The sequence below is a fragment of the Taeniopygia guttata genome, chromosome 5 (genome assembly GCF_048771995.1).
Source record: "Taeniopygia guttata chromosome 5, bTaeGut7.mat, whole genome shotgun sequence".
Taxonomy (NCBI): Eukaryota; Metazoa; Chordata; class Aves; order Passeriformes; family Estrildidae; genus Taeniopygia; species Taeniopygia guttata.
This window is the reverse complement of record NC_133030.1, coordinates 12,945,578-12,968,235: the sequence shown is the minus strand read 5'-3', so window position 1 is coordinate 12,968,235 and position 22,658 is coordinate 12,945,578. Positions and strand designations below refer to the sequence as shown.

Here is a 22,658-nt window from a genome sequence, read left to right as displayed (position 1 = left end):
CAGCCAGAGGGATGCTCTGGACTCCAACAGCTCCCCTTTCTTTTTGCACCAAAAACACCTCTCTGGCAGCCCTGTTCATGGCTCGCCGCACACATTGAAAAAGACACGGCAAAATAAGCAGAAGACTGACAAGCCCTAGTAAACTATAAAAAGCCATTTTCAAAAGATCCCTCCTCAATGGTGAAAGGTCAAAAAAAATCAAACGAATCATTCAACCAAGATCCAGTAAATTCTCCAAATTTGTCTATACCTTCCTGCAATCGCTTTATGTTTTCGTGGATTGATTTCGAATGATCTGACGAGTTCATGCAGCACATGCCTTCAAATTCTTCACACCCGTGCCATGTGTCTGCAATAAATAACCGATTGCCGCTCTGTTCTGAAGAGTTGCCCGTCTTCCACTGTTGACATCTGTTAGCACGTCACTCAGTGCAAGAGAGACAGCACGAGCGTGTTTGCTCAACCAACACCCCATCCGATCCAGGTGAGTCAAGGCTACCCCTGATGCTGCTTGTGGCGAGAATATTGCAGCCACAATTCTCTGAGCCTTGTTCCATGTATAAGCATTATCATCACACTTTGGATCATATTTTTTAATATTTCTTTTCCCCCTATGCTTTTTCCCTCTCAAGATTGTCAAATCAGGTGGTAGCAATGAAAGTTTTCCAATGCTGCATGGACCGCCTGTGGCATTTGCAGGGATAGCAGGCCAAATCCTGTCCCCACAAATGAAAAAGACCCCTTGTGGCAATTGCGCTGGGGCTTGGTGGGATGGTCTGTTTGACACCTTGGTGTAATTACACCAAGAAGAGGCATTTCTGGAAATGAAATTATTTGGGGCGACATCTATCATTTTATTATTTGTTTGCATCACTCCTGAAATGCCAAATTCTATACAAAAATTCATTGTCACTGAACCAAGAATTTCCAATTCTTGAGGTTCAAAAGGAACCATTGGGAGAAAATGTGTCCAAACCTCCCATCCGTCCACAGGATTCGAAATGACCTGTGAAACCTTGGGAGGGATGTTCTTTGGAATTGGCCATTCACTCACTGGCAAGCCCAGAAGACATGTTGAACACGGTTTTTTCAGTCTTGAACGTGTCAAGCAGATGGTGTCCAAACCTGCTGCATTGGCCAAAGTTTCCCAAACGTTTTCTTATGGTTGGAGCATGGGAAAATCTGCCGAATTACCCAAGGCAATGGAATTGCCTAAGGCAATTGACAACAAAATGAAGCACAAAAACAACATTTTGACTTTGCAAGGCAATGACACCCAAGTCCTGAAATTCTGGATTGAAGAGATGTTTGTGGATATCCTCTCACGTCTGCGTGCTTGCCTCTTTGTTCTCAGATTCAGCGTCTGCTTGCATCAGAGTCCGGCAGGGTTTCACGTATCTCGCCAAAACCCGCTTCGGTCCTCGCCCAATAGTGGCATGGTCTGCAAAATCAGTCCAGAAGCTTTCCTGGTCTCTGTCCATCAGATAACAGGTGGAGAACACCCAGGGCCCCTGGATCTTCTCCTTTCCAGGTCGAGTATGAAGACTCTTGCACTCTGCAAGGGTTTGGGCCATCCTCTTCAGGGAGTTTTCTAGTTAGGCTAGGGTCAGATGTTCAGCACTTCTGGTGAGCTCCGTGCCCACCCAGAGAGGCCAAAACTGTCGGGGTCACTGGGCAAGACCCCAACAGTGTGAAAGTCCTTTTTCCCTAGCCCGGCCGCTGAAGAAGAGGTCTGGAATGCGTGAAGCCGACTTTTCAAGGTTGTTTCTTTTCCCTTATCTACAAGAGTTTCTTTCTGACCTGCCGAGGTCCAGCTAGCACAGAAGCCGTGGCAGTCTCCTTCCCGCCCCAGGGAGCTCCCACGGTATAAACTCAAAATTACGTGTACCGTGTTTACAATTCCCGTACCAATACATAAAATCTATGTTGGACAAGGTGTCCCTATCCTAAACCAATAGAAAAGTGTCACTATCACAGCAAGACATAGAGGACAAGAAGAAGGAAAAAGAAGCTAGGGCACGCCCAGGTTCCCCCATCTTGTACCCCTGAATTCCATTCTAACAAATCCCAAAATTCTACTTTTCCAACCTGTGCCAGTTTCCTTATTACATCATTCAAACCCTTTTTGCTTGTAATTCCTCATGTAAGGTCGGCAGCCTCTCCCACAGGCTAAACTCAAATCCAGAGGTGTTTTCCGTTTGCTGCCAAGGTTCCTGGGCACTTTGCCAGGTGCTCGAGTGATCCAGGGCAGCCAGAGGGACGCTCTGGACTCTGACACCTCCCCACAAGCTCCAGCACCTTCTCCTCTTCTCCTGCCTCCTCCACACCAGGCTGAGCACGGACGGCTTCAGCCAGGCCCTGCTGCAGGAACTGGACGCCCTCCGGGCTCTGCAGCCCGCCCTGAAGATCGGGAGCCTCCTGGAGCACGACGTGCCGCAGCCAGGGGCCATGGCCCGGCCGCCCTGCCACCGCGGGCTGCTGCCGGGGGGCAGGAAGGCGTTCCCCTCCTTCAGGAGACCTCCCCTCCTTTAGGAAAAGTCCTTCCAACAACCAGAGCCCTTCCCAGCCCAGCTCTCGGCGCTGAGAGTGGGGCTGAGCCTGCCCCACCCGCAGGGCACGGGGAGGAGATCCTGCGGCACCTGCGGGGTGGGCTCCGGCTCCTGCCCTCTCCCTTTTCCCCTCGCTGTTGCTGGCATCGCTTCTGTGCATTTGGCAGCAATAAATAAAGGCCCTGCAGACAAGCCCAGCAATCCTCCTCTGCCCTCCCCCCTCAGCCCACCATCCCCAGGGATGTGTTTCTGCTTCCAGTTCCTGCCTCACATCACCAACCAAAAGCGTACACGGGATGGAAGTGCCAGCCCCAGAATGAGCTTCCAGGCCTGGGAGTGAGTTTCTGACCAGTTAGGCTTTTAATAAGGAAAAATGGAAATTTAAACTGAAATCAAAGGAAATCCCTACACAGGAGCTGCTTTCCTGCAGCGCTGCACAGCGAGGGATGACTTCTATGGGCAGGGCCAGACCTCCCTGGGCACAGGGCCCCACCGCACTGCCACACACGTGTCCCCAGGGCTGTGGCATGGCCAGGACATCCTCATGGCAGTGTCGCCGGGGCGCTGCTGCCCACATCATCATAGTCCGTGTTCCCTGGGCTCGGATCTGAGAAGTCTGTTGTTGCTCCTGGGGGACATGGAGGGGAGCAGATCCCACCTTGGGCACAGCACGGAAAGGTGCCTGAGGGGCAGGCAGCTCCCTGTCCCCCCTGACGGACCCCACCGGGGGTCAGAGCACAGCACCCATGGATCTTTGCTGGGGCCCTGCCTGCCCCCACACACAAACCCTGCCCTGGAGTGGCTCTGCAGAGGGGACAGGGCAGCTGTAAGCCCTCTCACCTGTGGGCAGGACACAGATCGACTTTTGCCGTGCCACTCCCTCAGAGATGTCCCCAGTGCTGGGAGCAGGGGCCTCCTGTGGCACATCCAGGACATCGTCGTAGCCCTCCGGGGTTCCTTGCTCGGGCCGGGCAGGGGGATCTGGGAAAATCAGAGGGCTCCATGGCAGTGACCAGTGTCCCCGGCAGGGCTCTGGCTGTGGCACCCCCGCCAGCCTTTCCACTGGGCAGCTGCTGGAGGCCCTGTGGTCCCACAGGGAAAGGCGATGTCTCTCTGCACACTAACAAGGGGGAAAGGATTTGTCCCCTCAGCCCCCCAGCCTGGGTGTGCCCCCTGTCCCCAGCTCTCCCTGCTGGGCTCCTGCCCTGTGGCCCTACCTGGGGCAGCCTCAGTGTCACTCCCCTCCACGCTGTCCCCGGTGTAATACGGCAGCTTCTTCACCCGTCCCTCCGACAGGGAACCTGCAGGGGACAAACAGGGACTTGGGGGTGGCCACAAGCGGCTCCGCAGGTGACAGAACCTCACTCTACAGAGCAGGGCTGCTGTGGCACCCAGGGACACCCACAGCCCATGGCCAGGAACCACAGCAGGGCCACCAGGACCCGGAGGTGCCGTGGGGCTGTCAGGCAGAGCCTTCACTCCGAGCACAGCCGGGGCACAAGGGCGGCACCCACCTGGGGAAGTGGGCACCTCCTGGTACTCTGGCACGGCTTTGTAATCCAGCTCCTCGTAGACAGCGTTGGAGATGGCATCTGCAGCTCTGCCAGGGCCTGGAACCAGATGCAGCACTTACCTGGGGCCCTGGGTCCTGTGGGTGGCACCGCGATCACCCCGGCCACCTTCAGAGCTGTTCCACAGGACAGGAGCCTCTGGACGCCCAGACCGGATCTGTCCCCACCCCCATCCACCGGGACACACCTCGGCGCCGGGCACGGGCACGGCACAGCAGCAGGGCCAGGGCACCCAGGGACAGGCACAGCAGCGTCCCCAGCACCACGCACAGCACAGTGGGCACAGGCACAGTCCCCACAGCCACTGCTGAGGGCGATCTGCTGGGGACACCTGTGGGGACACAGGCAGGCAGTGAGGGGAGGGGGATCCCAGCCAGCCTGCGGTGGGGGATGCAGGCACGGGCAGAGCTACCTGTGCTGGTGGCACCCTCCGGATATGGGGTAGTGCGTCCCTCAGAGGTGCCATCGCTGTCCTCCTCACACTCCACTTGGGCGTAGCCGCTGGTGCCACAGCTCTGCAGGTGCCAGGGGGCCGAGGGGCACTCCCAGAGCGAGCGGGCCCCGTCCTCACAGCCCACCCAGGCCAGCCACGCCAGGGACGGCTGCTGGGTGGGGACAGCCGAGAGCCGGCCCAGGTGCCCACAGCCCAGCTGGCGGCAGACGGCGGCGGCGGTGCCAGTTCTGGTGCCGTTGGCGCAGACGCGGCCCCAGGTGCCGTTGTAGGACACCTCCAGGTACCCCCGGCAGCGCCCAGGGCCTCCTGCCAGCCGCACCGAGAGCTGCTCTGCAAGGGGTGCGGGGGGGTCACGGCACGGCCGGGAACCCCCCGGGGCCTCTGCCGGGCCCTGACCTTGGGGTGCCCGGCACCGACCTGAGCAGACGGCCCCTGCCCCGCCACCGCGCCCGCACTCGCGCCGTTCCGTGCGCCCGCATTCCCAGAGAGACTCCTCGGAGCCGGAGCAGTCGGGCACGTACGGCCACAGCGGCCCCGTGCCGGCACCGAAGCGCGCCCGGCTCGGGGCCTCCAGTGCCGTGCCACAGCCCAGCTCCCGGCAGACAACGGCGGCGTCCTGCAGCTCCCAGCCTTCCTGGCAGACGGAGCTCCAGCTGCCCCCGGAATAGACCTCCACACGCCCGGCACAGCGCCCCGAGCTCCCCGCCAGCCTCACCTGCCGGCTGCCTGTGGGCCGGGAAGGAATGGGCTGGGGGGGCTGCTTGGGGCACCCGCACCTCTGGCCCTTCTCAGGACACCCACCTGAGCAGGTGATGGCCATCTCCTCCACGCTGCTGTTCAGCGCAGGGCCCATCCCTGAGACATCGCCCATCACCTCCAGCTGGTCATCCATCTCCTCAGGGCTGCCGGTCAGTGCAGAGCCCACGTCCAAAACGCCGTCCATCTCGTCAGTCCTGAGTTCCACCAGGCTGGGGCTGCTGCTCAATGCAGCAGCCGTACCCAAGGCAGAATAAACATCCCTGGCTTGGCCACAGCCCAGCACAGAACATACCGCGTTGACATCCCATGACTTCCACTGCTCCAGCGGCACACGGCGCCAGGCTGGGCTGGTTATGGCCTCCTCCAGCCGCCCATCACACAAGCTCTGACCATCCACCAGCTGCAGGGTCGTGACAAAGCCAGCACCTGCAAATTCAGCAGCAGAGCCACGGAGCTGTAGCACCTGCCTCAGATGGAACTTCAGTCCAAAATATATCCGGCATCCACTGCTGCCAATTCTTAGCAGGCTCCCAAAAGCCCTTAAGGCTCCTCTCAGAACCGCCTTGCACACCTGAGCAGTTGACGGCGGCGGCGTTTCCGGGCACACAGGGCGGCTTCCCCAGCACGGCCACGGGGCACTCGCCCGGGTGCCGCTCGCTCCCGTGGCAGCCGAAGGCGTCCGGCCGCAGTGTCCCCTCCCCGCTGCCGAAGGAGCCTCCCGGGGGCACGCTGGAGGCGCGGCCGCAGCCCAGGTGGCGGCACAGGACGTGCGCATCGGCCAGGTCCCACTCGCTGGCGCACACGGATCCCCACGTCCCCCTCACTGCCACCTCCACTCGCCCGGAGCATCCCGAGCTGCTGTTCCCCAGCCGGAAGCCCGTGTAGGCTGCGGCACGAACGGCGGTCAGGGGGGCCATGCCGCAGGGACCCCAACAGCTCCCGCCGTCCCCAGCACTTACCGGAGCAGATGACGCTGGCAGGGCCGGCGCAGGCCTGGCTGAGGGGCAGACGCCGGGCACACGCACTGAGCAGGGACTCGGTGCCATTGCACTGGAAGCCACCGTCCCACAATGACCCTGATCCTCTCCCAAATCGAGCGCTGCCAGGGATGGCGAGCGCCTCACCGCAGCCCAGCTCCCTGCACACCACCTGGGCCGCCTTCATGTCCACCTGATCCTCACAGACACCGACCCAGGCCTGGCCCCAACGCAACTCCAGACGCCCGGCACAGGCTCCATCACCTCCGACTAGCCGGGATAATCCTGCAGGACCAGTGTCAAGGGATGCGCAGGCAGTGCCCCGTGCCCCCATAAGCCCAGCTCCTACCTTGGCAGACAACAGCTGTGTCCCAGTAATGGTTGAAGAATTTATAGGGTCCCCAGTTACGGATCTCACAGTCCCAGAGCATGGCCTCGTACCCACCGCAGTCCACCCTGGCCAGGCTGATGAGCCCATTCCCTTGACCGAACGTGTCATGGGCAGAGTAGGCACCAGAAGCCGAGCCACAGCCCAGCTGTCGGCAAACCACCTCGGCGTCCTCCATGTCCCAGACGTCGTCTCCCACCGAGCCCCACTGTCCCTGCAGCTTCACCTCCACCCTCCCGGCACAGGGACTGCTGCCGCCCACCAGCCTCAGCTCCACGGCATCTGCACAGGGGCACCGGCACGGCTCAGACCTGCCCAGGATGCTCCAGCACAACGTGCCTGTCCCAGCACGGCCAGCGTGTCCCCTCACCTGTGCAGGTCACCCCCACATCCCGCTCGTGGCCGCAGAAGTGCAGTCCCCATCCCAAGTGTGGACACTCCTCCAGCGCACTCTCACCTCCTCGGCAGAAGGGCTGCATCCAGATCCGCCCGGTGCCCTGCCCAAACCTGGCGTACGGGGACGCCCTGGCCACTCGGCCGCAGCCCAGCTGCCGGCACACCACCGCGGCCCAGCGAGGTTCCCAGTCGAAATCGTAGACGCACACGGAGCCCCACTCACCGCCGTGCTCCACCTCCACGCGCCCGGCACAGCGCCCGCCGCCGCCCACCAGACGCAGCTGCCCGGAGCCTGCGGCACGGGGGCTGCTGAGCCGGGCCCGCCACCGCCGCGGGCCCCGCTCCCGCCCGCCGCCACTCACCCGCACACAGCCGCACGCACAGCAGCAGCCCCAGCGCCGCCACCGGCCCCATGGCCACCGGCCCCACGCCACCGGCCCCACGGCACCGGCCCCACGGCACCGGCCCTACGGCCACCGGCCCCGAGCCGGCGCAGCCGGGGCAGCTCCCTCAGGCCTGCGCCCGAGCCAACGCAGGCAGCAGCACCGGGGCAGCCTTTATCAGGCGCCTCATCTCCCGGCTGCGGGGCCGCGGCCTCCAATAACCTGCTCCGTGCCCAAATATGAGCCTCGCCTGCGCTTCTGGCGTCACACGCTTCGCCACAGTGGGCTGCCACCCGGATGTCCCCGGGGGGAGGCAGCCCCCCCACTGCACCTGCCCCGCGGGGGCCCTGCCTCCATCCCCCGGGCCTCCAACGGTGCTGCTGGAGCCCGACAAGAGCCCTCCTGGCGGCGACGACAGCCTTCAGCCCACATCCTACCGACACCTTCCGCGGGACCACATCTAGCTCGGGCACCTGCGAAGTTCAAAGGCCCCACGCTCGGGGCGCTCCCCTCCCGGCAGCTCGCAGCCCCCGCGGGGGGTGGCAGCAGCCCCCGGCCCCGCGCGGCGCTGCCAGGTGCCAGCTCCCCGGTCCCTCGCGGCGGCGCTGGCACATGGCGCTGCTGCCGCGGCTGCGGCCCCGCGCTCGCCTCGCCGCCAGGGCAGGAAGGAGGCGGTCACCCCGCGGCGGCTCCCGGCGGCGCCGGCGACCGCACGCGCCTCCCGACGCCCGCGCTGCCGCCGATAACGCCGCCGCTCCGCCGCCCCTGCCCCGCCGCTCCGGCCCCTGCGGCTCGGCAGCCGCGCTCCGCAGCGAACTGCCCGCTCTCACCCTGCACCGCACTCCCTGCCGCCGCTTTCCCCACGCACGGATCCACTCGCACCGCGGGCACCGACGCCCCTTCCAGCTGCGGCTCCTCTCACTCACGCTGGCCCCGGAGCTGCCCGGAACACCCGCTCCGACATCCACACCTCACGTTCCCTCACCCCTTTCAGCACAGCTTTCCCATGGCACAGTCGCCTTTCCCTCCCTCCCTAAATCCACTGGCTCCTACCGCAGGAATACAGAAACGACCCCATGTGCTTCCTCCCAAGGCTGTTCCAGGAAATATAAAAGGGCTTTGACCCCCTCACATTACAAGCACCAAAAAAATTCACACTAAAGTCTCTCTTCCTCCTGATCCCCGTATCCCGCTGTCACTCTCAGGGGGTCCCGTACCTGGCCGGGATCCCGCTTTCCCCGACCCTTCCTTACGCGATCGACCCGAACTTCCCGGACTCTCGTCCCGGGCTCCCCCCGGAGCAGACGGAGCAGCGGGAACTGCCGCTGCTCCCCACCCGGCGGCACCGCAGCGATTCCCCACGGGCAGCACGTCCCGGTCCCTCGCCGCGGCGGCGGCGGCGGGAGCTGCCCTGCCCCATCCCCCCGCGCTGCCGGGCACTGCGGCACCGGGCGCTGTCCGGGGCTGCTCCGCTCACACACGCCCGCACCGCGCCGAGCCCGCACCGGGCCAGGGCGCTGCGGGCCGACACAGGAGGGCAGCGGCGGCGGCCTGGGCGGGTGGGCGGCTGTTGCCCCGGCCGCAGGGGACAGGAGCTCTCTGACCCCACGGATACCTCCGCGGGCCCGCGGTGGGCTCGGAGCTTCTTTCCCGAGGGCTCTGGTCGGGCTGCGCTCTTGCCGCCTCACCAGCCCCTGCTGCTGCCAGGACCTCAGCTGCTGCTCCGCCCTTCCCACCTGCAGCAGCCGAGGGAGCCGAGGCCAAAGCCCTCTGTCATGGTTTGACACTGGCACAATGCCAGTGCCCCCCCATGAAAATGCAATCTCTTAACTGAATGCTTTGAAACACGATCGAGGACAGAGCAAAGCAGGCCTAAGCCTAATAACAAGAAAAAAACTTTATTAAACTACTACCACTATGCTACTATAAAAGAGGGGAAAAAAAAACCACACACAATTCAAAATGAAAACCTTCCAAAGCATTCCTCCTCCCACCACCCAACTCCAACAAACCACAGTGAGACACAATCTGGACCCCAATCAGGTTTCCACCCTCCAGATAATCAACACCCAGTCCATCTGCAGGGACAGAGGAGTCTCTCTCTTGTGCCACAGACCCCCCAAGAAACACAGCTGCCACATCCTGTGCTTCCATGTCACCACATGGCACTGCCCGGAGAAAAAGTTTGCCAGTGGTGACCCTCTCCTTTCCATGCACAGTGCTCTCACCACCAATGCATGGATAGACAGACTGCTTTTAGGATTTTTCCTTTCAAGGATGCCCTGCCAAGAGGGGAAAAAACAACAGTTCAGTTTTTCATTTTTGGGACCAACAGTCCCCCCCATTTTCCCCTGCGGCCGAGAATCCAAGAACAGAGATCTTCTCTTCTTCCTCTGCGAAGACAGGGGGCATCACCACAAACCTCCTTAACTTTTCTTTGTTCGCTCCACTTCTGTCTTTTCCCAGCTGAAGCAGGTCTCTTCGGCTCACCAGCATCCTCCTAAAATACAGTCTCTCTTGGAGGAGAAGATCAGTTCAATCTGTGGCTACCAAGAAAAAGTCCAGCCAAAAAGCCACTCCATCATCTCCTCCCACCTAGAATTTCTCCTTCCTACATCCCAGGTCCCAGGTTGTCTCTCTTCCTCTCTTTTCAAACCAAGGAGGAGAAAAATTTCACAAAGCTTTCATTTCTTAGGAAGAGTTATAAGTCCCGACTCCCAGAGGTGGCTTGCTGCCCAGGCTCCAGCTCCCACAGGCGGCCCCCCGCTCTTCTCCTTCCCCGCGGTGAACTGCTGGCAAAACCAGCGCCGTCTCTTTTTCTCTCTTGGGAGAGACAGACTCTGGGAGGAATGGAGACATCCCAGATTTTCTCCACCCTTCTATCTGCAGGGGCCCAGCCCGGTTCCAGTCCCTCCATCCTTGGGCCTACCTCCAAAGGCCACATGGCTTCTCCCCTCCCCCACCCAGCTCGTGGCCGGGCAGGGGAGAGTCCTGCACTGACCACTGACCGGAACCCAAGAGAGTGAGTTCTCCTGGGAATTCTGCTTTTAAGGCCTCTGTGTTCTCAGAGGCGTGCCTACCTTCAATTGATCAATGTCCAAATTGACCTCTTCGACTGGAAAAATTATTTTTCCGTGTCAAACCACGACATCCTCCTTGCCTGTTTCCCAGCTCCCACAGGCCGGGCAGCTGCCGGCTGGCGGGCGCCTCCTGCCCAGCCCCGGCTGCGCGGCTGCTGCAGGGGCCCCGTCTCACCTGCCCGGGCCGGAGTGACAACGAGCTGCGAGCCCACGGCGTCCTGCAGCTCTGCCAGCAGCTCCGGCATCCCGCCTGCCCGCTGCGGAGCCTGCGCTGAGTGAGGGCCCTGCCACCTTCCCTTCCGTGCCCGCCATTCCCGAGCCGGGCAGCGCAGGCTGCGGGACAGGCAGGGCCGCAGCGGCATCCAGCCTGGCTCGGCACCTCCCTCCCTGTCGGGGTCACTGGGCAAGACCCCGACAGTGTGAAAGTGCTTTTTCCCTAGCCCGGCCGCTGAAGAAGAGGTCTGGAATGCTTGAAGCCGACTTTTCAAGGTTGTTTCTTTTTCCTTATCTACAAGAGTTTCTTTCTGACCTGCCGAGGTCCAGCTAGCACAGAAGCCGTTGCAGTCTCCTTCCCGCCCCAGGCGGCTCTCACATTGTATACCCAAAATTATGTGTACAATATTTACAATTTCTGTACCAATACATCAAATCGACATTGGACAAGTTTCCCTATCCTAAACCTACAGAAAAGTGTCACTGTCACGCCAAGACATGGAGGACAAGAAGAAGGAAGAAGAAGCTAGGGCATGCCCAGGTTCCCCATCTTCTACCCCTGAATTTCATTCTAACAAATCCCAAAATTCTACTTTTCCACCCTGTGTCAATTTCCTTATGACATCATTCAAACCCTTTTTGTTTGTAATTCCTCATGTAAGGTCAGCACCCTCTCCTAGGTGCTAAAATCGAATCCAGAGGTGTTTTCCATTTGCTGCCAAGGTTACTGTGCCCTTTGCCAGGGGCTCAAGTCATCCAGGGCAGCCAGAGGGATGCTCTGGACTCCAACAGCTCCCCTTTCTCGTTGCACCAAAAACACCTCCCTGGCAGCCCTCTTCACGGCTCGCCGCACACATTGAAAAAAGCATGGAAAAATGAGCAGAAAAATGAAAAGCCCTACTAAAATATAAAAAGCCATTTTCAAAAGATCCCTCCTCAATGGTGAGAGGTCAAAAAAAATCAAACGAATCATTCAACCAAGATCCAGTAACTTCTCCAAATTTGTCTATACCTTCCTGCAATTGTTTCATGTTTTCATGGATTGATTTAAAATGATCTGGCAAGTTCATGCAGCACATGCCTTCAAATTCTTCACACCCGTGCCCATGTGTCTGCAATAAATAATCAATTGCTGCTCTGTTCTGAAGAGTTGCCCGTCTTCCACTGTTGACATCTGTTAGCACGTCACTCAGTGCAAGAGAGACAGCACGAGCGTGTTTGCTCAACCAACACCCCATCCGATCCAGGTGAGTCACGGCTACCCCTGATGCTGCTTGTGGCGAGAATATTGCAGCCACAGTTCTCTGAGCCTTGTTCCATGTATAAGCATTATCATCACACTTTGGATCATATTTTTTAATATTTCTTTTCCCTCTATGCTTTTTCCCTCTCAAGATTGTCAAATCGGGTGGTAGCAATGAAAGTTTTCCAATGCTGCATGGACCGCCTGTGGCATTTGCAGGGATAGCAGGCCAAATCCTGTCCCCACAAATGAAAAAGACCCCTTGTGGCAATTGCGCTGGGGCTTGGTGGGATGGTCTGTTTGACACCTTGGTGTAATTACACCAAGAAGAGGCATTTCTGGAAATGAAATTATTTGGGGCGACATCTATCATTTTATTATTTGTTTGCATCATTCCTGAAATGCCAAATTCTATACAAAAATTCATTGTCACTGAACCAAGAATTTCCAATTCTTGAGGTTCAAAAGGAACCATTGGGAGAAAATGTGTCCAAACCTCCCATCCGTCCACAGGATTCGGAATGACCTGTGAAACCTTGGGAGGGATGTTCTTTGGAATTGGCCATTCACTCACTGGCAAGCTCAGAAGACATGTTGAAAATGGTTTTTTCAGTCTTGAACGTGTCAAGCAGATGGTGTCCAAACCTGCTGCATTGGCCAAAGTTTCCCAAACGTTTTCTTTTGGTTGGAGCATGGGAAAATCTGCCGAATTACCCAAGGCAATGGAATTGCCTAAGGCAATTGACAACAGAATGAAGCACAAAAACAACATTTTGACTTTGCAAGGCAATGACACCCAAGTCCTGAAATTCTGGATTGAAGAGATGTTTGTGGATGTCCTCTCACGTCTGCGTGCTTGCCTCTTTGTTCTCAGATTCAGTGTCTGCTTGCATCAGAGTCCGGCAGGGTTTCACGTATCTCCTGAAACCCACTTCGGTCCTCGCCCAATAGCGGCGGCGTCTGCAAAATCAGTCCAGAAGCTTTCCTGGTCTCTGTCCAGCAGGTAACAGGTGGAAACACCCAGGGCCCTTGGATCTTCTCCTTTCCGAGTTGAGTATGAAGAATGTTGCACTCGGCAAGGGTTCGGGCCGTCCTCTACAGGGAGTTTTCTAGTTAGGCTAGGGTCAGATGTTCAGCACTTCTGGTGAGCTCCGTGCCCACCCAGAGAGGCCAAAACTGTTGGGGTCACTGGGCAAGACCCCAACAGTGTGAAAGTCCTTTTTCACTAGCCCAGGCGCTGAAGAAGAGGTCTGGAATGCGTGAAGCCAACTTTTCAAGGTTGTTTCTTTTCCCTTATCTAGAAGAGTTTCTTTCTGACCTGCCGAGGTCCAGCTAGCACAGAAGCCGTGGCAGTCTCCTTCCCGCCCCAGGCGGCTCCCACATTATAGACCCATAATTACATCTACAGAGTTTACAATTCCCGTACCAATGCCTAAAATCTACGTTTGACAAGTTTCCCTATCGTTAACCAATAGAAAAGTGTCACTATCACAGCAAGACATGGAGGACAAGAAGAAGGAAGAAGAAGCTAGGGCACACCCAGGTTCCTCCATCTTGTACCCCTGAATTTCATTCTAACAAATCCCAAAATTCTACTTTTCCACTCTGTGTCAATTTCCTTATGACATCATTCAAACCCTTTTTGCGTGTAATTCCTCATGTAAGTTCGCCAGCCTCTCCCACAGGCTAAACTCGAATCCAGAGGTGTTTACCGTTTGCTGCCAAGGTTCCTGGGCTCTTTGCCAGGGGCTCGAGTCATCCAGGGCAGCCAGAGGGATGCTCTGGACTCTGACACCTCGCCACAAGCTCCAGCACCTTCTCCTCTTCTCCTGCCTCCTCCACGCCCAGGCTGAGCACGGACGGCTTCAGCCAGGCCCTGCTGCAGGAACTGGACGCCCTCCGGGCTCTGCAGCCCGCCCTGAAGATCGGGAGCCTCCTGGAGCACGACGTGCCGCAGCCAGGGGCCATGGCCCGGCCGCCCTGCCACCGCGGGCTGCTGCCGGGGGACAGGAAGGCGCTCCCCTCCTTCAGGAGACCTCCCCTCCTTTAGGAAAAGTCCTTCCAACAACCAGAGCCCTTCCCAGCCCAGCTCTCGGCGCTGAGAGTGGGGCTGAGCCTGCCCCACCCGCGGGGCACGGGGAGGAGATCCTGCGGCACCTGCGGGGTGGGCTCCGGCTCCTGCCCTCTCCCTTTTCCCCTCGCTGTTGCTGGCATCGCTTCTGTGCATTTGGCAGCGATAAATAAAGGCCCTGCAGACAAGCCCAGCAATCCTCCTCTGCCCTCCCCCCTCAGCCCACCATCCCCAGGGATGTGTTTCTGCTTCCAGTTCCTGCCTCACATCGCCAACCAAAAGCGTACATGGGATGGAAGTGCCAGCCCCAGAATGAGCTTCCAGGCATGGGAGTGAGTTTCTGACCAGTTTGGCTTTTAATAAGGAAAAATGGAAATTTAAACTGAAATCAAAGGAAATCCCTACACAGGAGCTGCTTTCCTGCAGCGCTGCACAGCGAGGGATGACTTCCATGGGCAGGGCCAGACCTCCCTGGGCACAGGGCCCCACCGCACTGCCACACACGTGTCCCCTGGGCTGTGGCATGGCCAGGACATCCTCATGGCAGTGTCGCTGGGGCGCTGCTGCCCACATCATCATAGTGCGTGTTCCCAGGGCTCGGATCTGAGAAGTCTGTTGTTGCTCCTGGGGGACATGGAGGGGAGCAGATCCCACCTTGGGCACAGCACGGAAAGGTGCCTGAGGGGCAGGCAGCTCCCTGTCCCCCCTGACGGACCCCACCGGGGGTCAGAGCACAGCACCCATGGATCTGTGCTGGGGCCCTGCCTGCCCCCACACACAAACCCTGCCCTGGAGTGGCTCTGCAGAGGGGACAGGGCAGCTGTGAGCCCTCTCACCTGTGGGGAGGACACAGATCGATTTCTGCCGTGTCACTCCCTCAGAGCTGTCCCCAGTGCTGGGAGCAGGGGCCTCCTGTGGCACATCCAGGACATCGTCGTAGCCCTCCGGGGTTCCTTGCTCGGGCCGGGCAGGGGGATCTGGGAAAATCAGAGGGGTCCATGGCAGTGACCAGTGTCCCTGGCAGGGCTCTGGCTGTGCCATCCTTGCCAGCCTTTCCACTGGGCAGCTGCTGGAGGCCCTGTGGTCCCACAGGGAAAGGCGATGTCTCTCTGCACACTAACAAGGGGGGAAGGATTTGTCCCCTCAGCCCCCCAGCCTGGGTGTGCCCCCTGTCCCCAGCTCTCCCTGCTGGGCTCCTGCCCTGTGGCCCTACCTGGGGCGGCCTCGGTGTCACTCCCCTCCACGCTGTCCCCGGTGTAATACGGCAGCTTCTTCACCCGTCCCTCCGACAGGGAACCTGCAGGGGACAAACAGGGACTTGGGGGTGGCCACAAGCGGCTCCGCAGGTGACAGAACCTCACGCTACAGAGCAGGGCTGCTGTGGCACCCAGGGGCACCCACAGCCCATGGCCAGGAACCACAGCAGGGCCACCGGGACCCGGAGGTGCCGTGGGGCTGTCAGGCAGAGCCTTCACTCCGAGCACAGCCGGGGCACAAGGGCGGCACCCACCTGGGGGAGTGGGCACCTCCTGGTACTCTGGCACGGCTTTGTAATCCAGCTCCTCGTAGACAGCGTTGGAGATGGCATCTGCAGCTCTGCCAGGGCCTGGAACCAGATGCAGCACTTACCTGGGGCCCTGGGCCCTGTGGGTGGCACACGGACAACCCCGGCCACCTTCAGAGCTGTTCCACAGGACCCCCAGACCGGATCTGTCCCCACCCCCATCCACCGGGACCCACCTCGGCGCCGGGCACGGGCACGGCACAGCAGCAGGGCCAGGGCACCCAGGGACAGGCACAGCAGCGTCCCCAGCACCACGCACAGCACAGTGGGCACAGGCACAGTCCCCACGGCCACTGCTGAGGGTGATCTGCTGGGGACACCTGTGGGGACACAGGCAGGCAGTGAGGGGAGGGGGATCCCAGCCAGCCTGCGGTGGGGGATGCAGGCACGGGCAGAGCTACCTGTGCTGGTGGCACCCTCCGGATATGGGGTAGTGCGTCCCTCAGAGGTGCCATCGCCGTCCTCCTCACACTCCACTTGGGCGTAGCCGCCGGTGCCACAGCTCTGCAGGTGCCAGGGGGCCGAGGGGCACCCCCAGAGCGAGCGGGCCCCGTCCTCACAGCCCACCCAGGCCAGCCACGCCAGGGACGGCTGCTGGGTGGGGACAGCCGAGAGCAGGCCCCGGTGCCCACAGCCCAGCTGGCGGCAGACGGCGGTGCCGGTGCCGGTTCTGGTGCCGTTGGCGCAGACGCGGCCCCAGGTGCCGTTGTAGGACACCTCCAGGTACCCCCGGCAGCGCCCAGGGCCTCCTGCCAGCCGCACCGAGAGCTGCTCTGCAAGGGGTGCGGGGGGGTCACGGCACGGCCGGGAACCCCCCGGGGCCTCTGCCGGGCCCTGACCTTGGGGTGCCCGGCACCGACCTGAGCAGACGGCCCCTGCCCCGCCACCGCGCCCGCACTCGCGCCGTTCCGTGCGCCCGCATTCCCAGAGAGACTCCTCGGAGCCGGAGCAGTCGGGCACGTACGGCCACAGCGGCCCCGTGCCGGCACCGAAGCGCGCCCGGCTCGGGGCCTCCAGTGCCGTGCCACAGCCCAGCTCCCGGCAGACAACGGCGGCGTCCTGCAGCTCCCAGCCTTCCTGGCAGACGGAGCTCCAGCTGCCCCCGGAATAGACCTCCACACGCCCGGCACAGCACCCCGAGCTCCCCGCCAGCCTCACCTGCCGGCTGCCTGTGGGCAGGGAAGGAATGGGCTGGGGGGGCTGCTTGGGGCACCCGCACCTCTGGCCCTTCTCGGGACACCCACCTGAGCACGTGATGTAGTTCCCATGAGGGATGTCAGCTGGTGCAGTGGTGATGAAATCCTCTCGATTCAAAATATAATAATCATTAATTGTCCTACGGGCCAACCTGGTGGTCTTGTCCATGATGGTTCGAATCGCCCTTTGTATGATGGACCTCTCATTCTTGTTGACATCCTGCAGTTTGATCGTACCACGGACAGCATCAGTCCTGTCCAGTTCTCCACAGCCCAGCTCCCAGCACACTTCGTTGAAATTCCGTACGAGCGAAACCTCTCCTGGCACACGGCGCCAGGCCCCAGTGGCTATGGCCAAATCCAGAAACCCATCACATCGGGACTCGCCCCCTACTAGCCGCAGGGACTCGACACTGCCTGTAAAATGGTCAGACTCAGTCCTTCATCGCAAAAGTTCCCTGCATCCACTGCTGCCAATTCTTAGCAGGCTCCCAAAAGCCCTTAAGGCTCCTCGCAGAGCCGCCTTGCACACCTGAGCAGTTGACGGCGGCGGCGTTTCCGGGCACACAGGGCGGCTTCCCCAGCACGGCCACGGGGCACTCGCCCGGGTGCCGCTCGCTCCCATGGCAGCCGAAGGCGTCCGGCCGCAGTGTCCCCTCCCCGCTGCCGAAGGAGCCTCCCGGGGGCACGCTGGAGGCGCGGCCGCAGCCCAGGTGGCGGCACAGGACGTGCGCATCGGCCAGGTCCCACTCGCTGGCGCACACGGATCCCCACGTCCCCCTCACTGCCACCTCCACTCGCCCGGAGCATCCCGAGCTGCTGTTCCCCAGCCGGAAGCCCGTGTAGGCTGCGGCACGAACGGCGGTCAGGGGGGCCATGCCGCAGGGACCCCAACAGCTCCCGCCGTCCCCAGCACTTACCGGAGCAGATGACGCCGGCAGGGCCGGCGCAGGCCTGGCTGTGGGGCAGACGCCGGGCACACGCACTGAGCAGGGACTCGGTGCCATTGCACTGGAAGCCACCGTCCCACAATGACCCTGATCCTCTCCCAAATCGAGCACTGCCAGGGATGGTGAGCGCCTCACCGCAGCCCAGCTCCCTGCACACCACCTGGGCCGCCTTCATGTCCACCTGATCCTCACAGACACCGACCCAGGCCCGGCCCCGACGCACCTCCAGACGCCCGGCACAGGCTCCATCACCTCCGACTAGCCGGGAGAATCCTGCAGGACCAGTGTCAAGGGATGCGCAGGCAGTGCCCCATGCCCACATAAGCCCAGCTCCTACCTTGGCAGACAACAGCTGTGTCCCAGTAATGGACGCTGCTGTTATAGGGTCCCCAGCCACGGATCTCGCAGTCCCAGAGCGTGTCCTCGTACCCACTGCAGTCCACCCTGAACAGGCTGATGAGCCCATTCCCTTCACCGAACGTGTCATGGGCAGGGTAGGCACCAGAAGCTGAGCCACAGCCCAGCTGCTGGCAAACCACCTCGGCGTCCTCCATGTCCCAGACGTCGTCTCCCACCGTGCCCCACTGTCCCTGCAGCTTCACCTCCACCCTCCCGGCACAGGGACTGCTGCCGCCCACCAGTCTCAGGTCGCCGGCATCTGCACAGGGGCACCGGCACGGCTCAGACCTGCCCAGGATGCTCCAGCACAACGTGCCTGTCCCTGCACGGCCAGCGTGTCCCCTCACCTGTGCAGGTCACCCCCGCATCCCGGTCGTGGCCGCAGAAGTGCCGTCCCCATCCAAAGTGCAGACACTCCTCCAGCGCATTCTCACCTCCTCGGCAGAAGGGCTGCAGCCAGATCCGCCCGGTGCCCTGCCCGAACGGGGCGTACGGGGACTCCCTGTCCACCCGGCCGCAGCCCAGCAGCCGGCACACCACCTCGGCCAAGCGACTTTCCCAGTCGAAATCGTAGACGCACACGGAGCCCCACTCACCGCCGTGCTCCACCTCCACGCGCCCGGCACAGCGCCCGCCGCCGCCCACCAGACGCAGCTGCCCGGAGCCTGCGGCACGGGGGCTGCTGAGCCGGGCCCGCCACCGCCGCGGGCCCCGCTCCCGCCCGCCGCCACTCACCCGCACACAGCCGCACGCACAGCAGCAGCCCCAGCGCCGCCACCGGCCCCATGGCCACCGGCCCCACGCCACCGGCCCCACGGCACCGGCCCCACGGCACCGGCCCCGAGCCGGCGCAGCCGGGCAGCTCCCTCAGGCCTGCGCCCGAGCCAACGCAGGCAGCAGCACCGGGGCAGCCTTTATCAGGCGCCTCATCTCCCGGCTGCGGGGCCGCGGCCTCCAATAACCTGCTCCGTGCCCAAATATGAGCCTCGCCTGCGCTTCTGGCGTCACACGCTTCGCCACAGTGGGCTGCCACCCGGATGTCCCCGGGGGGAGACAGCCCCCCCCACTGCACCTGCCCCGCGGGGGCCCTGCCTCCATCCCCCGGGCCTCCAACGGTGCTGCTGGAGCCCGACAAGAGCCCTCCTGGCGGCGACGACAGCCTTCAGCCCACATCCTACCGACACCTTCCGCGGGACCACATCTAGCTCGGGCACCTGCGAAGTTCAAAGGCCCCACGCTCGGGGCGCTCCCCTCCCGGCAGCTCGCAGCCCCCGCGGGGGGTGGCAGCAGCCCCCGGCCCCGCGCGGCGCTGCCAGGTGCCAGCTCCCCGGTCCCTCGCGGCGGCGCTGGCACATGGCGCTGCTGCCGCGGCTGCGGCCCCGCGCTCGCCTCGCCGCCAGGGCAGGAAGGAGGCGGTCACCCCGCGGCGGCTCCCGGCGGCGCCGGCGACCGCACGCGCCTCCCGACGCCCGCGCTGCCGCCGATAACGCCGCCGCTCCGCCGTTCCTGCCCCGCCGCTCCGGCCCCTGCGGCTCGGCAGCCGCGCTCCGCAGCGAACTGCCCGCTCTCACCCTGCACCGCACTCCCTGCCGCCGCTTTCCCCACGCACGGATCCACTCGCACCGCGGGCACCGACGCCCCTTCCAGCTGCGGCTCCTCTCACTCACGCTGGCCCCGGAGCTGCCCGGAACACCCGCTCCGACATCCACACCTCACGTTCCCTCACCCCTTTCAGCCCAGCTTTCCCATGGCACAGTCGCCTTTCCCTCCCTCCCTAGACCCACTGGCTGCTACCGCAGGAATACAGAAACGACCTCAAGTGCTTCCTCCCAAGGCTGTCCCAGGAAATATAAAAGAGCTTTGACCCCCTCACATTACAAGCACCTAAAAAATCCACACTAAAGTCTCTCTTCCTCCTGATCCCCGTATCCCGCTGTCACTCTCAGGGGGTCCCTCACCTGGCCGGGATCCCGCTTTCCCCGACCCTTCCTTACGCGATCGACCCGAACTTCCCGGACTCTCGTCCCGGGCTCCCCCCCGGAGCAGACGGAGCAGCGGGAACTGCCGCTGCTCCCCACCCGGCGGCACCGCAGCGATTCCCCACGGGCAGCACGTCCCGGTCCCTCGCCGCGGCGGCGGCGGGAGCTGCCCTGCCCCATCCCCCCGCGCTGCCGGGCACTGCGGCACCGGGCGCTGTCCGGGGCTGCTCCGCTCACACACGCCCGCACCGCGCCGAGCCCGCACCGGGCCAGGGCGCTGCGGGCCGACACAGGACGGCAGCGGCGGCGGCCTGGGCGGGTGGGCGGCTGCTGCCCCGGCCACAGGGGACAGGAGCTCTCCGACCCCACGGATACCTCCGCGGGCCCGCGCTGGGCTCGGAGGTTCTTTCCCGAGGGCTCTGGTCGGGCTGCGCTCTTGCCGCCTCACCAGCCCCTGCTGCTGCCAGGACCTCAGCCGCTGCTCCGCCCTTCCCACCTGCAGCAGCCGAGGGAGCCGAGGCCAAAGCCCTCCTTCCCTGTTTCCCAGCTCCCACAGGCCGGGCAGCTGCCGGCTGGCGGGCGCCTCCTGCCCAGCCCCGGCTGCGCGGCTGCTGCAGGGGCCCCGTCTCACCTGCCCGGGCCGGAGTGACAACGAGCTGCGAGCCCACGGCGTCCTGCAGCTCTGCCAGCAGCTCCGGCATCCCGCCTGCCCGCTGCGGAGCCTGCGCTGAGTGAGGGCCCTGCCACCTTCCCTTCCGTGCCCGCCATTCCCGAGCCGGGCAGCGCAGGCTGCGGGACAGGCAGGGCCGCAGCGGCATCCAGCCTGGCTCGGCACCTCCCTCCCTGTCGGGGTCACTGGGCAAGACCCCGACAGTGTGAAAGTCCTTTTTCCCTAGCCCGGCCGCTCAAGAAGAGGTCTGGAATGCGTGAAGCCGACTTTTTAAGGTTGTTTCTTTTTCCTTATCTACAAGAGTTTCTTTCTGACCTGCCGAGGTCCAGCTAGCACAGAAGCCGTTGCAGTCTCCTTCCCGCCCCAGACGGCTCTCACATTGTATACCCAAAATTATGTGTACAATATTTACAATTTCTGTACCAATACCTAAAATCTACGTTGGACAAGGTGTCCCTATCCTAAACCTACAGAAAAGTGTCCCTGTCACGCCAAGACATGGAGGACAAGAAGAAGGAAGAAGAAGCTAGGGCACTCCCAGGTTCCTCCATCTTGTACCCCTGAATTTCATTCTAACAAATCCCAAAATTCTGCTTTTCCACCCCGTGTCAATTTACTTATTACATCATTCAAACCCTTTTTGCTTTTAATTCCTCATGTAAGGTCAGCAGCCTCTCCTAGGTGCTAAAATCGAATCCAGAGGTGTTTTCCATTTGCTGCCAAGTTTGCTGTGCCCTTTGCCAGGGGCTGGAGTCATCCAGGGCAGCCAGAGGGATGCTCTGGACTCCGACAGCTCCCCTTTCTCGTTGCACCAAAAACACCTCTCTGGCAGCCCTGTTCATGGCTCGCCTCACACATTGAAAAAGGCCTGGGAAAATAAGCAGAAGACTGGCAAGACCTACTAGAATATAAAAAGCCATTTTCAAAAGTTCCCTCCTCAATCGTGAGAGGTCAAAAAAAATCAAACAAATCATTCAACCAAGATGCAGTAACTTCTCCAAATTTGTCTATACATTCCTACAATCGCTATATGATTTCGTGGATAGATTTCAAATGATCTGACAAGTTCATGCAGCACATGCCTTCAAATTCTTCACACCCGTGCCCATGTGTCAGCAATAAATAACCGATTGCCGCTCTGTTCTGAAGAGTTGCCCGTCTTCCACTGTTGACATTTGTTAGCACGTCACTCAGTGCAAGAGAGACAGCATGAGCGTGTTTGCTCAACCAACACCCCATCCGATCCAGGTGAGTCACGGCTACCCCTGATGCTGCTTGTGGCGAGAATATTGCAGCCACAATTCTCTGAGCCTTGTTCCATGTATAAGCATTATCATCACACTTTGGATCATATTTTTTAATATTTCTTTTCCCCCTATGCTTTTTCCCTCTCAAGATTGTCAAATCGGGTGTTAGCAATGACAGTTTTCCAATGCTGCATGGACCGCCTGTGGCATTTGCAGGGATAGCAGGCCAAATCCTGTCCCCACAAATGAAAAAGACCCCTTGTGGCAATTGCGCTGGGGCTTGGTGGGATGGTCTGTTTGACACCTTGGTGTAATTAGACCAAGAAGAGGCATTTCTGGAAATGAAATTATTTGGGGCGACATCTATCATTTTATTATTTGTTTGCATCACTCCTGAAATGGCAAACTCTATACAAAATTCCATTGTCACTGAACCAAGAATTTCCAATTCTCAAGGTTCAAAAGGAACCATTGGGAGAAAATGTGTCCAAACCTCCCATCCGTCCACAGGATTCGAAATGACCTGTGAAACCTTGGGAGGGATGTTCTTTGGAATTGGCCATTCACTC

At 60.9% G+C, this 22,658-nt stretch overlaps 2 protein-coding genes and 1 long non-coding RNA gene across 5 annotated transcripts; all 3 read right to left on the bottom strand.

Annotated features, from left to right (window-relative positions):
* Window positions 1-3,539: 3,539 nt before the first annotated feature.
* Window positions 3,540-13,538, bottom strand: LOC140684222 (scavenger receptor cysteine-rich type 1 protein M130-like). The gene is made up of 11 exons (XM_072929423.1): window positions 10,733-13,538; window positions 7,069-7,386; window positions 6,660-6,980; window positions 6,293-6,595; window positions 5,905-6,219; window positions 5,376-5,759; window positions 4,992-5,300; window positions 4,308-4,904; window positions 4,064-4,159; window positions 3,767-3,850; window positions 3,540-3,631 (listed from the first exon to the last, which is right to left on the bottom strand). The coding sequence occupies exons 1-11, from the start codon at window positions 10,917-10,919 to the stop codon at window positions 3,540-3,542; spliced, it is 3,006 nt and encodes a 1,001-aa protein (XP_072785524.1). The 5' UTR covers window positions 10,920-13,538.
* Window positions 9,360-10,557, bottom strand: LOC140684385 (uncharacterized). The gene is made up of 2 exons (XR_012056592.1): window positions 10,407-10,557; window positions 9,360-10,023 (listed from the first exon to the last, which is right to left on the bottom strand). It is a non-coding gene; the product is annotated as an uncharacterized lncRNA (long non-coding RNA).
* An 879-nt stretch (window positions 13,539-14,417) lies between the features above and the next one.
* Window positions 14,418-18,152, bottom strand: LOC140684378 (scavenger receptor cysteine-rich domain-containing protein SCART1-like). 3 transcript variants are annotated; one of them, XM_072930687.1, is made up of 9 exons: window positions 17,765-18,152; window positions 17,377-17,691; window positions 16,893-17,261; window positions 16,050-16,817; window positions 15,825-15,968; window positions 15,595-15,690; window positions 15,298-15,381; window positions 14,921-15,061; window positions 14,418-14,708 (listed from the first exon to the last, which is right to left on the bottom strand). In XM_072930687.1, the coding sequence occupies exons 1-9, from the start codon at window positions 18,114-18,116 to the stop codon at window positions 14,623-14,625; spliced, it is 2,355 nt and encodes a 784-aa protein (XP_072786788.1). In that variant the 5' UTR covers window positions 18,117-18,152; the 3' UTR covers window positions 14,418-14,622. The 3 variants fall into 3 exon arrangements, with proteins under 3 accessions (XP_072786788.1, XP_072786789.1, XP_072786787.1); XM_072930688.1 differs by having other exon boundaries at window positions 14,663-15,061; window positions 16,050-16,421; window positions 16,509-16,817; XM_072930686.1 differs by having other exon boundaries at window positions 14,663-15,061.
* Between the last annotated feature and the right edge of the window lie 4,506 nt (window positions 18,153-22,658).

Bases quoted from the DNA above. Each gene is read 5' to 3' on its own strand.
- LOC140684222 (XM_072929423.1), bottom strand. From the start codon at position 10,919: ATGCCGCTGCGGCCCTGCCTGTCCCGCAGCCTGCGCTGCCCGGCTCGG. The intron at 7,387-10,732 runs GTGAGACGGGGC...CCCGTGCCGCAG, and splicing joins TGTCACTCCGGCCCGGGCAG to GCTCCGGGCAGCTGCGTCTG. The intron at 5,301-5,375 runs GTGGGTGTCCTG...CCCGGCCCACAG, and splicing joins GATGGCCATCACCTGCTCAG to GCAGCCGGCAGGTGAGGCTG.
- LOC140684378 (XM_072930686.1), bottom strand. From the start codon at position 18,116: ATGTGGGCATGGGGCACTGCCTGCGCATCCCTTGACACTGGTCCTGCA. The intron at 17,262-17,376 runs GTGTGCAAGGCG...ACCATTTTACAG, and splicing joins CGCCGCCGTCAACTGCTCAG to GCAGTGTCGAGTCCCTGCGG. The intron at 15,382-15,594 runs GTGGGTGCCGCC...TGTCCCCTGCAG, and splicing joins GGAGGTGCCCACTCCCCCAG to GTTCCCTGTCGGAGGGACGG.